Source organism: Aethalodelphis obliquidens, unplaced genomic scaffold (genome assembly GCF_003676395.1).
Source record: "Aethalodelphis obliquidens isolate GAN/ISIS:26980383/991018 unplaced genomic scaffold, ASM367639v1 scaffold3, whole genome shotgun sequence".
Lineage (NCBI taxonomy): Eukaryota > Metazoa > Chordata > Mammalia > Artiodactyla > Delphinidae > Aethalodelphis > Aethalodelphis obliquidens.
This window is the reverse complement of record NW_020837947.1, coordinates 78,829,311-78,844,449: the sequence shown is the minus strand read 5'-3', so window position 1 is coordinate 78,844,449 and position 15,139 is coordinate 78,829,311. Positions and strand designations below refer to the sequence as shown.

Sequence of the window (15,139 nt, the reverse complement as noted above, 5' to 3'; positions counted from 1 at the left end):
CAGACTATACTGCCAAGTGCCGCCTGGCAGTGTTGTCATTTTAATCACCAAATGTACTCTAAAGGTCTGAATTTTACTCCGGAATGATATGCCCAAACACTCCTTTCTACCAGGCAATACATAGATCATATTAAACTTCTTTTATAAGCGTCCATTAAAGTTTTCTGCCTCTTTTTCTGCCTGGCCTCAAGGCATTTCCTTGTGTCTACACCAGAGGTCAGCAAACGACAGGGTGGCGCCGAAGCCAACCCAATGCTGTGTTTGTAAGTAAAGTTTTCCTGGAACACATCTACATGCTCTCGTGTACGTACTGCCTGTGGCTGCTCTCGTGCTACAGTGCAGACACGGGTGGCTTCAGCAGAGATCATGTGACCTACAGCCTGGCCCTTTACACAAAGAACTTCCAACCCCTTGTCTAGACCTTGGGTCCCTCTGATTTACATCCAGCTGCGTTAGGAGGGCAGAGAAACATAACATTCAGGATTGCCTGTGTGAACCAAGCTTCCTCCCAACTCGGGGCTCTCCAACCCCAGCTCTCACCTTTTCCCTTCACCGCATAGTCAGAAGGCTTAGTACCTGACATGGAATGGTCTGGGAGAGAAAAAAAAAGTCGAAGAATTAACAGGCCTTTCAAATTCATAGTCTAATAGCCACTTTGGACATTTTCCTCAATTGTCATCATCTTCATGTCTTTCCTGAAATCTAGAATTATTGAACCCTGGGCTTCATTTCTTCCTGCAGATAAGCAGAAAACGGCCTACTCACTCCACTTCGCAGAAGCTAAGTGCATCATGGGCAGCTGGTAGCTGGGAAACGTACACAGTAAAGCAAACCGATGACCAATGAGACCAATGTGTATATCCTACAACTTGGGTAAAGTAAGCAGAGGACCCCTAGAATTTGCGACAAAAGGGGAAACATTACAGTTATTAGGGGTGGGGAACCCACATTGGCCCAGGCCTGATTCTTGGGAGGGGCCTTGGAGGGAAGGAAGGGGGCCAGTTCAAGGGCAGAGTGCACTGGACCCCCTGGGAAGACAGAGCTGGCGGTGAGATGAATAGACTGACGTGGCCTCGGGTTTACTTGTGTGAGGGTCAGAGGGCACACAGAGGAGACAGGAGGAGGTCAGTGGACAGCTGGACATTCCCCTGAACCTTTACAAGTGTGCCTGCCCAAGAGCTGCCCTGTGGTGCGAGCTTAGTGGGGTATCAGCAACACGGGCCTCGTACTAACTGTGTGACCTTGGACAGGTTACCCGACCTCCAGAGCCCTCGCTAGACCCAGATATCAAAGGTGGAGAACTCTTAGGGCTTCACGTTGACATAATGGAGGCAAAGGGCTCAGGGCAGGGCCAGCCGTTCAGCAAGGGCACAGCAATGGGAGACCCACCCCAAGGCAGGCGGTGAGGTGGGAGGACGAGGCCTTCACCTCCCACCGCCAGCTCCGTGTCCAGGACAAGGACCCTGAGTACTCGGGTCAAGCTCGTTGTGGGCAGAGACAGAAGCCATTCTAGACATCCAGCGGGACCAGGGAAGTGAGGGGGCTTAGCTTAGTCTCCCAGATCTTCCACTCTCTACCTTCTGATTTCAACCACGAAAACCGAGTGCAGTCCCTGGAAAGGTGAGGGGATTGGGTGGAGGGAGGGAAGCGGAGGTGACTGGATGGTATAACCATCTCGAATCGCCCAGCCCTGATGACCGGGGTCTTGGCTCAGAAGGGTCATCATACAGTGGCCAAGATGGGCAGGGAGCACGCCTCCCATCCTTGCCCTCCTGGAGCAGGCCTGGCACGCAGGAGTTTTGGAAGCCTCTACAGCAGTCTCTTAGGAACAGAAAACTAAGCTTATACTCTGTTTAGACTTTAACCACATGTGTTCATCCCTGTGTTCTTGATGGTCCTGTGATATATAAAACTCATTCAGCAGCTGAATTACTCTCCCACCAGGCCCTGCCCTCCCCACCTTGGACGGTTTCATTTTGCTGTTAGCACTCCCTTTACATTTGGTACTTACTGGGTTATGGTGTCATTTATTCATTGACTTTCAATGTTTTTTCCTTTCTCCTTACTTTCTCATAATGATATCTTATAATTTGTGATTTAGTTGTTCTGTGAAATCCTAATTATGTTAGTAATTTGAGGGAAAAGAATACTATATTTTCATGGTTTTCAGAAGCATCTCTATTTAACGGATTCTTTTCTGAATCAGGCAGGGTCCTAATCATTAATGAATACACAAATTTGTTTTACTTTAGAAAGTTTGGGGTATTCACGAAACAGAGTCAGAGTCTTATGGTCTCCCTGAAATGCGCCTTGAAGAGCTCAGCTCTGTTCCGTTCAGAAGGTGTCAGGAGTCTGCCTTGGCACGGAACAGCAAGAACAGCTTTGGGCGACCAGAGAGGAGCTCGTTCACATCCGTTTCTTCAGCGAGCATGTACTGAATCGCTGATCCTTGCCAGGGAGCTTATGAGCTGCTGGGATGAAAAACACAGCTGCTGACCTCAGTGAATCTCCTCGAGAGGTCCGTGCTTGAGCTGAACCTGAACAGTTAGCATTTTGGGTAGCGTGCCAAGACAGACCTCTGAGAAATGAGCACTTTGATGACGAGAGAATCTGGAAGGGCTGGTGTGGGGCTGCAGGCAGAAGAGCAGGTGGAGATGGGTGAACGTCTGGGGAGAAGAGGGGCGCTGCCTCCGCCCGTCAGCCCCTTCCCTAGCCAGGCGGAGCCTCCAGACAGACAGAGACAGCCCTGCAGTCTGGACCTCCTACAGCCTGGTGGAGGCCGTATGTAAGCAAGTAATCACAGTGTGGCATGTTAGTTACTAAAACGAAGGCTAATAGACAAGTGACTAACTGCTTGGAAAGAACTGCAGAAATTTCCATTAAAACAGCGACGTTAGAACCGAGTCTTAAGTATCCTGTAGGACTTCAGGAAGAGGAAAGTCCTCGAGTTCCAAGGAGGAAGTGAATGAGGATGAGGTGAGAGGGGTGGGCAGAGGCCAGGCCACCCACGGCCTTGCAGGATGTGCTAGGGAATGTGATGCTCACCCGGTAGGCCAGGGAAAACCAATGTGGTAGAGAAAGGGGGTAAGAATATTAAGGACAAATGATTCAGGCATGATTAGGAGACAGTCAGATTGAAGTTAATACAATTCCAGGATCGAGTTTGGGGCTTTATAACCAGTTGCAATCAGCTATCGCTTAGGATAGGTAATTTTCCACTTAAACGCTACTTTTGTCCCTAATCTTCCCACTTTCCTCCAAGGAACAATAAGTTTTGGTTCCTAGAGCCTAGCTGACTGATCTGCAGCCTGGGACCCATGAGCGTGATAATAAGCGTCTATGAGCCAATTAATAGTTGAATAAACACCAACAAGTTTAACATTTACCTGCAGTAAGGCTGCACAGATTCATTAAAATGCTGTGCTGCTTTGCTTTCCCCAGGAATTATATCAAGTTATTGCAGTAACTGGTTATCTCAAGAAGCTTCGCTCTTCATGACATCATGAAATTTATTGACGAAATATTGTTTTAAAACACGGAGTCCATGTTGGGGGAGACATTGTAATTAAAAAGACCTCTGGTGGCCAAAGGAGGGACTTCCCTGGCGGTCCAGTGGTTAAGACTCCATGCTTCTACGTCAGGGGACATGGGTTCGATCCCTGGTCGGGGAACTAAGATCCCATATGCCACTCGGTGCGGCCAAATGAATAAATAAAACCTCTGGCTCTGAAGAGTTTAGACATCCAGCTTAGTTGATGAGTGTGTTATGTTTGAAAAAAAAAACAAAAAAACAAAAATAAACCCTTGGGTACCTAATTGAGCAGTATTCTGCAGAAATAATTTATGAAATTTTTCATAGATTTCTATACAAATGTACATTTCCCTAAAGAGAATGAGAGTTTGTAGCACATCTGCATCTCAAAAATGTATATAGTTACATAAAAGACCATTTTAACAACTTTTTTTTTTTTTTTTTTTTTTTTTTTTTTTTGCGTACGCGGGCCTCTCCCGTTGCGGCCTCTCCCGTTGCGGAGCACAGGCTCCGGACGCGCAGGCTCAGCGGCCATGGCTCACAGGCCCAGCCGCTCCGCGGCATGTGGGATCTTCCCGGACCGGTGCACGAACCCGTGTCCCCTGCATCGGCAGGCGGACTCTCAACCACTGCGCCACCAGGGAAGCCCAACTTTTATATTTTTATAGGGATGCATTCACTGGGTGTTGATCTTGGACTTCTTGGGGTTACATGGAAAAGGTAGAATCGCATTTTGACTTTGATTTTAATTCAGGGTTTCAATGGACATTAAAAAGGTGCAAGACTTAAGTATTAATGTTTAGTCTCTTTTTTAGTGTGTTTTTCTACATTCAAGCTGTGCCTCACAGGAGATATTCTTAAATTGTCCACTGTAACCTCGGGCTTTTCTGTTGCCTTTCTGCAGGAGCTTAAAATAATTTGCTGCATGATGTTTTTCCCCCAGAGTTTCTTCTATATACTAGTGAGCCATTTGGGTGACTTGTTTTAGTGAAGTTATGAAGATTCATATGTAGTATGTTGCTTTTACAGAATTATGAAGTTTCACGTCGCAAAACGGAAGTTTAAGGAAACATTACGCCCGTATGACGTAAAAGACGTCATCGAACAGTATTCTGCTGGTCACCTGGACATGCTGTGCAGAATTAAAAGCCTGCAAACACGGTGAGCAACGTGAGGGTTACTTGTCCTACAGGAACAGGCACAGAAACTGTCTGGGAGGAATGTCTCCCTAGTAGAGAAAACTCTTGAATTCCATGTTTCTAACTCTTTTTTTAGTGAACAGCTGGACTTTTGCGTTGAAACGTAGATTTTATTTAAAAGTAGATCAGTCATTAAAAGCCTCAGTGTATCGGCAGTGTCTCAGTGTCTCACCTGTGAAAATGGGGTATTGTCAGTGGCTGCCTAGGGTCGTGGTGAGGATTGAATGAGTTACTGCAGGGTCACCGAGTGCTCGGGGAATGTTAATGGTTGGTGCCGCTGTCATTTCCGTTATCGCCTGAATCCTAACCATCCTTCAGAGGAAAGCTAGTCTTTCTCCTTCGTTAAACTTGACCCACCATCCAGCCCACAAAGACAGACCTGTCCCTCCTCTGACCCCCTAAAGCGAGTAGAGTCCACTGCAGGGAGTAGAAGCGCAGCTCACCTTGGAATACTGTGCCGGAGAGTCAAACTGAGGACCCAGGGTTGACTCTTATACTGCTTCCCTGTGGGAAGCTTGTTCCCCTGGCCCTGGACCCAGTCTGGGCCCTTCCCTTCATGCCTGTCCTGCACGGGGCTAGATACACACCGTCTTGCCAGGGAGCATCTTCTCTAGTGGTTGAAAGAAATGAGTTCAGTATGTTATTTCAAACATGTAGTTTGATTGTGTCATCTTGAAGCCAAAATATTTAGTCAGTTTTATTTTTTTAACAGCCTTGCTTCACTATCAGGCCCCAACTACCAGCATTCGTTTGAACAGTTCTTAAAACACAAGGACTGAGTCTTCAATGTTTGTCTATGCCCAGAGCACACTTAGCCCAGGGTGAGGCATACACTAGGCCCTTGGTAAAACACCTGTTGATTTCTATAACATTAGTTACAGAAATCACAGGTTTTTTGTTCATTTCATTCAGCAGGTAAGTATTGAACCTGCAATGTGTACTGGGCACCCTGGGCACCCAGAGATGAACAAATGACCCAGTCCTTGTAGAGCGGCAGTTGAATGGATTAGATGTCGTGACTGCCTGTACTCCTGTGCACACAAAGTAAACTGGAAAGTTGAGTCAATGTTCCTTATAATTCAGTTCTAAAACACACAAAAAGGAAGAAAGTAAGTGTCCAATTTAGGCTGACTAGGTCTCCTTGGAAATTGTTTTAAATCACCTGTGATCCTGTTACAGTCTCTGCGCAGGTAGCCAAGGTTTTCCAAGTCCTTTCACAGAACTACCTAAGGCTCCCAACGTTTTTGTTTGCTTGTTTGTTTATTACAAATGTAATTGGTTTTCTTTTATTTTTCTTCATAGTGATAGGGTCACTAGTTAAAATACACTGTAAGATCTGCAATTTAAATTTTATTTCATGCTGCATTGTAGGAATAGTTTACGTAAATAGCGTCCATTTAATCATTTAAAACAAAGGTTAAATGTAAATTAGGATCCTGTATTTATACCTATGATTATTTATGATTTTCTGGTAAAGTTTTATTTTTCTGAGGGTGAAGGAATTAATGTTTTTGAAAGTAAGATATCTTTAAACTAATTTGATAATTTCCAGAAATCAATTGACCTGGAGAGAATGCCATAACATTACAAACAGGATTTTTTCATTTAACATATGTTTGTTCAATTGGTTTTGTTGTTTCTTTGTTTTTATTGACGTATAGTTGATTTACAATATTGTGTTAGTTTCAGGTGTACAGCAAAGTGATTCAGTGATACATGCATTTATATCTTTTTTTTTTCAGATTCTTTCCCCTTATAGGTTATTGCAAAATATTGAGTATAGTTCCCTCCCAATGTTTCTATAAAGTTCAACTGCAGCAGAATTTGCAGAACTAATCTGGAGTTTCTTGCTTATGTGATGTGTGTATACTGTCCAACTAGAAATCCTGAGATGGAGACTACAGCTTTCTTATCTGCTTATCTTCCATATGTCAGATGTATGATAAATGGTCACTGAAAAATCTGTTCTGTTATTAACATGAAATAGTCATAATTATGATTTTGTCATTTTTAAGTGGTTGAATTCAAGAAACACCTGGTCAGGGGTGGAAACAGACAAATTACTTGGTAGTTTAGGACATTTTTTGCCTCCAGAAGATCAGCCATAAGTGATTTCATCATGGACTAGAATAATGAGAAAATTAACCTCGTGTAATTTTCATGTGAAGAAAATAAGCACGTCAACTGGAAGAAGTTCATTTTTATTTCCTCTTACGTAAATAGAGATAATCGTATTTTTCTTTTCAAAACCCTTCCTTCCAGCCTAGGGCAGTGTCCACCTTCAGCACTCATAATCACATCTCTTTCTCTGCTAGTGTGGATCAAATTCTTGGAAAAGGGCAAATCACATCAGATAAGAAGAGCAGAGAGAAAATAACCGCAGAACATGAGACCACAGATGACCTCAGCATGCTCGGCCGAGTGGTCAAGGTTGAAAAGCAGGTACAGCTCAACTAAACTGCTTAACTTTTTAGCCAGATTTTTTTCCGGTTTTATTGAGATATAATTGACGCATATCGCCGTGTAAGTTTAAGGCATACGACATAATGGTCTGACCTCCCTATACTGTGAATGATCTTAGCCTCCATCATCTCACAGGGACACAATAAAAAGGAAGGCACAGAAAGAAAACAACTTGTTTTCCTTGTGATGAGAACCCTTAGGATCTACTCTGTTAACACCTTCCTGGGTACCACACGGCAGTATTAGCTATAGTCATCCCCTTGTGCATCGCACCCCCAGCACTTGTTAATCTATAACTAGGAATCGGTACCTTCCGGCCACCTGCCTCCGGTCCCCTCCCTCCACCCGCTGCCTCTGGTCACCAGGAATCTGATCCTTTTTCTATGTGTTTGGGAAGGGGGTTGTTTTTTGTCGTAAATTCCACGTAAGTGAGATCATACAGTATTCGTGTTTCTCTGCCTGACCTATTTGACTTAGCATTATGCTCTCCAGGTCCATCCCTGCTGTTGCAAATAGCTGGATTGCCTTGTTTTTTTATGGCTGAGTAATATTCCATTGTGATATTTATATATACACACACCACAACTTATCTATCCATTGATCTGCAGTGGACACTTGTCTCTGAGTCTTGGCTATGAACATGGGGGTGCAGACATCTTTTTGAGTTAATTTTTGTTTCCTCTAGATATAGTCCCAACAGTGGAATTGCTGGATCATGTGGTAGCTCTATTTTTAATTTCCTGAGGAACCTCCATACTGTTCTCCACAGTGGCTGCACCAGTTGACATTCCCACCAGCAGTGCAGGAGGGCTCCCTTTTCTCCACACCCACATCAGCATTTGTTATCTCTTATCTTTTTGATGACGGCCATTCTAACAGGAGTGAAGTAGCCAGAATTTTTTTTTAATCAAAACTGATTATAGGCAGTTGGATGTATTTTAGTGAGTAATAGATTTTAAAAGGAATAACATCAAGAAAGAGCAAATAAATTAAATTTTCTTTATGCATAGACAGTGTTTCTCTAAAACACCTGGATTTCCATATAAGAAATAGAAAATTTCTTCTCATCAATATACTCGAACTGCAAACAACTATAGATTTCCAACAGTAGAATAACAAAGATCTAGTTTTTATTTGTGTTTTGGTTATTTTCATTGTCTCTCTTATGTCAATAAAAAAAAAAGCATAATAACTATGGTAGTGCACTGAATGTTTGTTGACCCTGAGAGTGTATCATCTCATACAAAGACAGTTTTTAGAAATCAAAATGCTCCCCCAATTTGATTATAAATATTCCAAGCATTTTATACCTTTATTTTTAAATTTAGAATCGCCTAGATTGATATCTAGGGTCTTTTTTTTGTTTTTTTGTCTGTACCGCACAGCTTGTGGGATCTAGTTCCCTGACCAGGGATGGAACCCGGGCCTCCTGTGGTGGAAGCGCAGAGTCTTAACCACTGGACCATCAGGGAAGTCCCAGTATCTAGGGTCTTGATTTCTTACAGAATCAGTTCCCTGCTAGGCAGCAGTAAAGTCCCAGAATGTCTTCAGGGAAGTGGCTGAGGAAGGGCAACCTGATCGGGGAGGAGGGTCTGGAAGTTGCTTTGTACAGCGCTTATACAGTTTTTGAAACATCAATTTTATCTTATTTTTTTTATAATTCATTTTATTTTATCTTTGCGTTGGGTCTTCATTGCTGTGTGCGGGCCTTTCTCTAGTTGTGTCGAGCGGGGGCTACTCTTCGTTGTGGTGCGAGGGCTTATTGCGGTGGCTTCTCTTGTTGCGGAGCACGGGCTCTAGGTGCGCGGGCTTCAGTAGTTGTGGTTCACAGGCTTCAGTAGCTGTGGCTCGCGGGCTTCAGTAGTTGTGACTTGTGGGCTCTAGAGTGCAGGCTCAGTAGTTGTGGCGCACGGGCTTAGCTGCTCTGTGGCATGTGGGATCCTCCCGGACCAGGGCTCGAACCCGTGTCCCCTGCATTGGCAGGCAGATTCTTAACCACTGCGCCACCAGGGAAGCCCCTGAAAATCAATTTTAAAGGCTGGGGAGGCAGAAGGGCGCCAGTGGAGACCAGGCGGACGGCCGGCGGAGCGTCCTGCCTCTCAGCCGTCCGTTCCCGCCCTCACGGCTGGAAGGGGCATCCTGAGCTGGTGCCCAGTCAGGACTGCGTACTACTTGCCTCTCCGGACTTCACGGTGCAGGCACAGCCGGACTTCTTTCTACATTCTTATCAACAGGTGTACGTTTTCCCCTCTTTCAGGTCCAGTCCATCGAGGCCAAGCTGGACTGCCTGCTGGACATCTACCAGCAGGCCCTGCGGAAAGGCTCCGCGTCGTCCCTCGCACTGGCCCCCCTGCAGACTCCGCCTTTCGACTGTCAGCAGACCTCGGACTATCAGAGCCTAGCCCCGCCCGGCGGCCGCCTGCCCCGCTCGGCCAGCGCGGGCCTGGCTCGGGGCCTGCAGCTCATCCTCACGCCTGGCGAGCTGGGGGCGCAGACCTTGTACGCGCTGAGCCCCCCGGCGGCCCAGGGGCCCGGGAGCCCGGGGGACGGCCCGGCGGCGGCGGGGGTGGGCGTGGCCCGGCCAGCGGCTCCTGCCACCCTGCAGATCCCGGCCCCGCTGCCCGCCCTGGGGGCCCTGGCCCCCGGCCCCGCGGGCCCGCATGAAGGCCTCCCCGACGTCTCCGCCCGCCTCGAGGCCGCCAAGGAGCGCGCGCTGCGCCAGAGCCTCGACCTGGACGGCGCGGCCCTGCTATCTGTCCGGCCCGCGGCGGCCCAGGACCGGGGCAAGTCGGCGTCGGTGCAGAACCTGATCCGGTCCACGGAGGACCTGGACGTGCCGCTGTCGGGGAGCGAGTCCAGCGGCTCCAGGGGCAGCCAAGATTTTTACCCCAAATGGAGGGAATCCAAATTGTTTATAACTGATGAAGAGGCGGGTCAGGAGGAGACCGGGTCGGACGCCTTGCACGCGGGGCCGCCGGCCCGGGAACCCGCCATGGCGTCGGACTGTCTCAGGACTGGACGGTCCCGATCATCTCGGAGCGCAGGAGCCGCGGAGGCCCTCGGCCGGGCCCATGCCAGGCTAAAATGAGGCCCTCGCTCGCTTCCCTTGCCCCGCAGCCTCTCAGCCATACACGTCGCTGCATGAACTCTTCGGGAAGCCCTTCTCAAAAGTTGAATGCCCAAGAATCAGGAAGAGCAGGAAAGGCAGTGTCCAAGCCCGTTACCTTTTAATTGCATGACAATGCATGTTCAGGGGACGGCTGAACTTCCCAGGTAGGACAACATTACCCCTCATTCAGGAAGGTACCTCGCGTTAAAACTCCTGAGAAATCAACACTGCTGGTGCTGTGGTGTGTGTGAAAATGTCAAGGTCAGGTCGTTTATAAGATTGGACTCTGTCTTTTGAAATGATGGGAGTAAGCGCCTTCAGATTTCAGGCATTTCTGCTTTGTGGTAAAACACAGAATACAGTTTCAGAATTAGGCCATGACGTGCGTACACGTAAACATAGTATCAGCTGCTGACAGGGTGTCCAGTAAAGCAGAATTGGGGAATCACAGAAACGGCTGCCTGTCCAAGACGTACTTGCCAACCCGTTCCTAGTCAGGCATTTTATTATTAATGTAATTTGAATGTCAATTCGTGTGCTTTTGGTGACTTAACGCTGTGGCCAGCAACTTTGCACGTCATTTTCATGTTCTTTATGACGAGAATGTTCTTCGGTTAGAAAATGTGCAAACAGTGAAAGTCAAGGCCAGTGGGGCAAATAGGCTGACTCTGACACATCTGACTTCAGTGGAAACGTACTCCCTGATGGCTCGCTCCATCAGCTGCTACACGAGCAAACCAAGTCCTGAGAAGCGGACAGCCGGCCGGGCAGGGCTGATCCGTGTGTCCTGCAGCGCTCTCCACTACAGGCAAGTGCGAGAGGCGCTTCCCACGGCTGATACACACGCAGGATCCTGGGAGCAGACGTGTGAGTGAGACGGGGATGGAAAAGGCTTGAAAAGAATCCAGACACGACACCGGGAAACAAGTGAGCTCAAGAAAACGACTTCCCCCTCCAGGGCCGTGAGAGGGAGGGAAGCAAACCAAAAGGAAAGACCTTGATTTTTTAGAAAACGAATATTGCTAAGGAATTCAACTACCTAAACATCCCTTATTCTTATATGCAAGCAGAGAATTTTGAAAGGCATTTATTTTTTAATATGCCCTGAATGTCTTTTGCTATTAGGTAGTACATTTTGCATATGGAAGGCTAAAACTAAACGTCCTTTACTTTTTATACTGTAGTGCACATTTTCTATTCTTCCCAAGAATGTTGCCCCCAATCTGAAATTACTGGCTCAGTTTCCTGGTACAAACATTTTATGGTTCAAAGTCAGGTAACACTGGCGGGGTCTGCGAATCAAAGCACTTAATAATACAGCATGGCAGCAAAAAGACCAAGGGACACCAAAGGAGAAATGTATGTACCAGATAGCAAGCAAAGTTGACCGCTTGTTAGAAACCAGCCTCGCTAGCCCAGACCGTCAGAACTTCTGCCAAGGTAACGGCACCCAAAGGGCCAGGAGAAGCGAGAGAACACTGGTTAAACTCTCACCACAGAAGGACTTAAAAAGAAGACTTTTTTCCTTGGCGGTAGTGCTGCCTCCGGGAAAACTTTCCCAGCGGCCAGGAGGACCAAGCAGGGCTGTCGCCGGCCACCCAGAGGCCAGAAGATGCCCTGACACCCGCCAAGTCCCTCCCAACTCTCTCCCCAGCCGGGTTTCTCCACCCCAGACTCCCCCCGCGACTTTTCTTCTCCACAGGCTTATGGACTCCCTGCCACAAGTTCCCTTCTGGACTTCACCAGCCGACATCCCCAAGTAAACCGCTTCTCCACTCACCCAAAATGCGCTTCTCAGCCTTTGAAGACCCTGTCCTTTTTGATAAACACTGAAATTTGGCAAGATTCCTCTTCTCGCCCCACCGGGATCCTAGCACACTCCCCCGGAGCATGTCATTCAGCGTGTGCTTGGGTGCTGGAGATATGCAGAAGAGAGTCTAAATTTGACACTCCAGTTAAGAAGAGGTTCTCAAGCTTTCGAAGCCATTATTTTCATTTTCGAAACACAGAGTGTTAGTAAAGTATTAAATGCAATGTTTCATCTACCCACGTATCCACTCAAAGTTGTGATCCATCCTCCCAAGGAGGTTGTACACAAGAACACACACACACACACCCCTACCCCTCCACTGACCCGAAGCCAGACCCCCGCCGTGCACGGCAGGCCTCTCCAGGTGTCGGCCGAGGAAGAGGCAGGAGATAGCAGCTTTCAGGTAGCACTGAGTCTTGGACACACTGTCCGGGTCAAACCCCACTGGCAGCAGGAACTCTGAATGTACGGGGGACCCCTCTGGCCCCTTTAGGCCTCAGACACAGCACAGTTCATCCGGCGTTGCTGAAGACGGAAGATTCAGAAACAAACCTAAGCCCATCACTGAGGGTTACCCACAGCCCCGCGTGGTAAATCATGTTAGGAAAAGCTTTCATACATCCAAGCCATGACCATTTTGTGTCTGTCTTACTCTATAGCGCAAAAAGTCCTGGATGTCGAAAGCCGGTTGTCTTGTGTGAAAACTGGAGGGTTGTGTCTGCTCTGTTCCTCTCGGCAGAGCCGAGAGGGGCCTCCCACTTACACTTAGCAAAGTCCCTTCGGTCAACCCCAGACGGCGTCTCGAAGCACAATTCAGCTGAGCGCTGATCAGCCGCCGGCTTTCTCGGTCCGTGTTCGTCTGCCTTCTGCAGTTCGTGGGGCTGATCAAGCTACCGCTTCCTGGCAAACATCCCTTCTAGGAGGTGAACTGAGAAACTTTGCTCTGTCTGATCTAAATGTTTGCATTGTGTTCAACTAAATTAACACGTGTAGATTGCAAGTTTCGTTTAAAGAAGACACTTGACTGAGTTTTTAAGTCTTTATCTCCTGTTCTAAGGTGCCTTTCTTGCCTCCCCTTGGCTCAGTGATTCTGAACATTCTTAATTTGCCAGTAAAACAAGTCTAACAGAGAGGAGGAAATCAGGCACAAAGTGACTAATTCTCATGCCTGTTTGCAAAGCAAACTATAAGGAAGGATGCAAGTGAGCAACTAAGTGAATAGGTCACTTCATCCAGATTGAGAAAATATCATAAATGTTAACTTATCTCCCCAGAAGCTATTTTTTGCCTTAAAATGACATGGTTGTGTTTTTGTAAGAGAAACTTAATTTAATATAATTATGTGCATTTAAGTGAGCAGTTCTGGAAGTCGTGTATGACAATGCAGTTGTCTGTTTCCTGAAAACAAATAAATCAGGAATATCATATCCATTTCAAGCTACCATTCAAATGTAATTTCCTTTGCTCTCTTTTACTGGGATTATTTGTTTTAAAGTAAAACATTAAAAAGATGTCTATAAACAGCTAGTGTGACTGCTTTCATCTCGTACTAACTGGTTTGTTCTGAACTAACTGGGTCCCAGTCGATGAAACTGATCGTATACAGATTTGGGGTTGAAATTAAAAATTACCTTTTTTCCAGTGTTGCTGAAGAAACCATTGGTAACTGGGGAAGAGGAGAGATTTGCAAATGTTGTTGAGGGTATCATAAGAAAAATTAACTTGATATTATACTGAATATTTATTTTTATATGTTTTTAATTTGATATATCAAAACAGATGCCAGCCCATATGAGCCCTGTGTCAGCTATAATAAAAGGGTTTGCTAAACGAGTGATAAGAAGTGGGGACCAGCAGGTCCCCAAATGCTGGAACCTCTGGCTGCTCAGAATGACCATTTGTAGCACCTACCCAGCGCTGCCCAACCAGGGGGCTTCTGCTCCAGAAGGGATCTTCCCCTTCTGCCCTAGAACCGCCCCCCCCTTCTGTTCCACTAGCAGTTTTGCACAGTGTGCATCATTAAGTGCAGTGGAATTATTTGAAAGGAGGCTCAGAATGTTAGAGCTCTGGAACGCAAAGCAACAAAGCCCTAAGAGAGCCGCCTTAGACGCAGGAGGAAGGGTGAGGGGCTGTCGCGTGAGGGGCCTCCCCCCATGTCTCTGAGGAGCGCACCCAGGTCTCCCTGCCTGTCCTGTCACCTTCCGGAGACGAGCGAAAATAATCAGCAAACTTGGAACGTGCTTGCTTTGACCAACTCAAAAACGTAAACGGCTTCCAAACGCTTTCGCGCCTACCTTACAGCCTCTCTCAGTCCCGCCTTTAAAAGCAAAATATACGGACAATTATTCTACCCTCATCATGGGTACAAGTAGGTTCCCAGACCTTGAAATGCCCACTTTCATCACCCTGCTTTCGACTACTTCAAGCGCCTGGTACAAGTAAAAATTTCTTCTTTAATTTTTAAAAATTTTTAATTAGTTACAGTAAGACTTCACCCTCTGGCCTACCTAACTCCAGGTTATTGAGGTTTTTACTACATTTCCAAGCAGAAATTTATCAGATACGCTACGTGCAAACTACAGATTATGCACTGCCCTGAAATCACAGCACCACAAGACTGGTGAAGGGCAACTTTTCTGTTCCAATAAATAAATAGAAAACCCGAAGGCACATTGGTGTGATATATTTCTTTGCCCGTTCCCATGGCCCATTCATTCCTATCATGGTTTTGTTGCCTAGTTCAAGTCCAGTGCGCTCCGGGCTAAGCATCGGGGTCCAGGCTTCCCACACACTGTCACCGACTTTCTCAACTTCTCACCTGCTTGCAATTTTTTTTTTTTTTAGCGAGGCCCATCTCTTTCCATTACTTGCTTCTACTTCCCCTTTCCTTTGCCTACAGTGGTGTGCCTACCTTCCAGCACCGCCAAACCCTGCCCAGCCCGTGACCCCAGGAGCTAGGTACCCGCACCTTGCCCTGGGGGCAGCCCCCGTGCTCAAGGCAGCACATCACACGCAGCCCAGGTCAA

The 15,139-nt window shown here is 46.9% G+C and overlaps 1 protein-coding gene across 2 annotated transcripts in view; it reads left to right on the top strand.

The window, feature by feature from the left end:
• The window catches only part of KCNQ5 (potassium voltage-gated channel subfamily Q member 5), a 579,268-nt gene extending 565,628 nt beyond the window's left edge, over window positions 1–13,640 (top strand). For both annotated transcript variants that reach the window (XM_027092557.1, XM_027092551.1), the window contains 3 exons: window positions 4,562–4,693; window positions 7,047–7,173; window positions 9,452–13,640. In XM_027092557.1, coding sequence (XP_026948358.1) covers window positions 4,562–4,693; window positions 7,047–7,173; window positions 9,452–10,282 — 1,090 coding nt within the window. In that variant the 3' untranslated portion in view covers window positions 10,283–13,640. The remainder of the gene's footprint in view (window positions 1–4,561; window positions 4,694–7,046; window positions 7,174–9,451) is intronic.
• The last annotated feature ends 1,499 nt before the right edge of the window (window positions 13,641–15,139 follow it).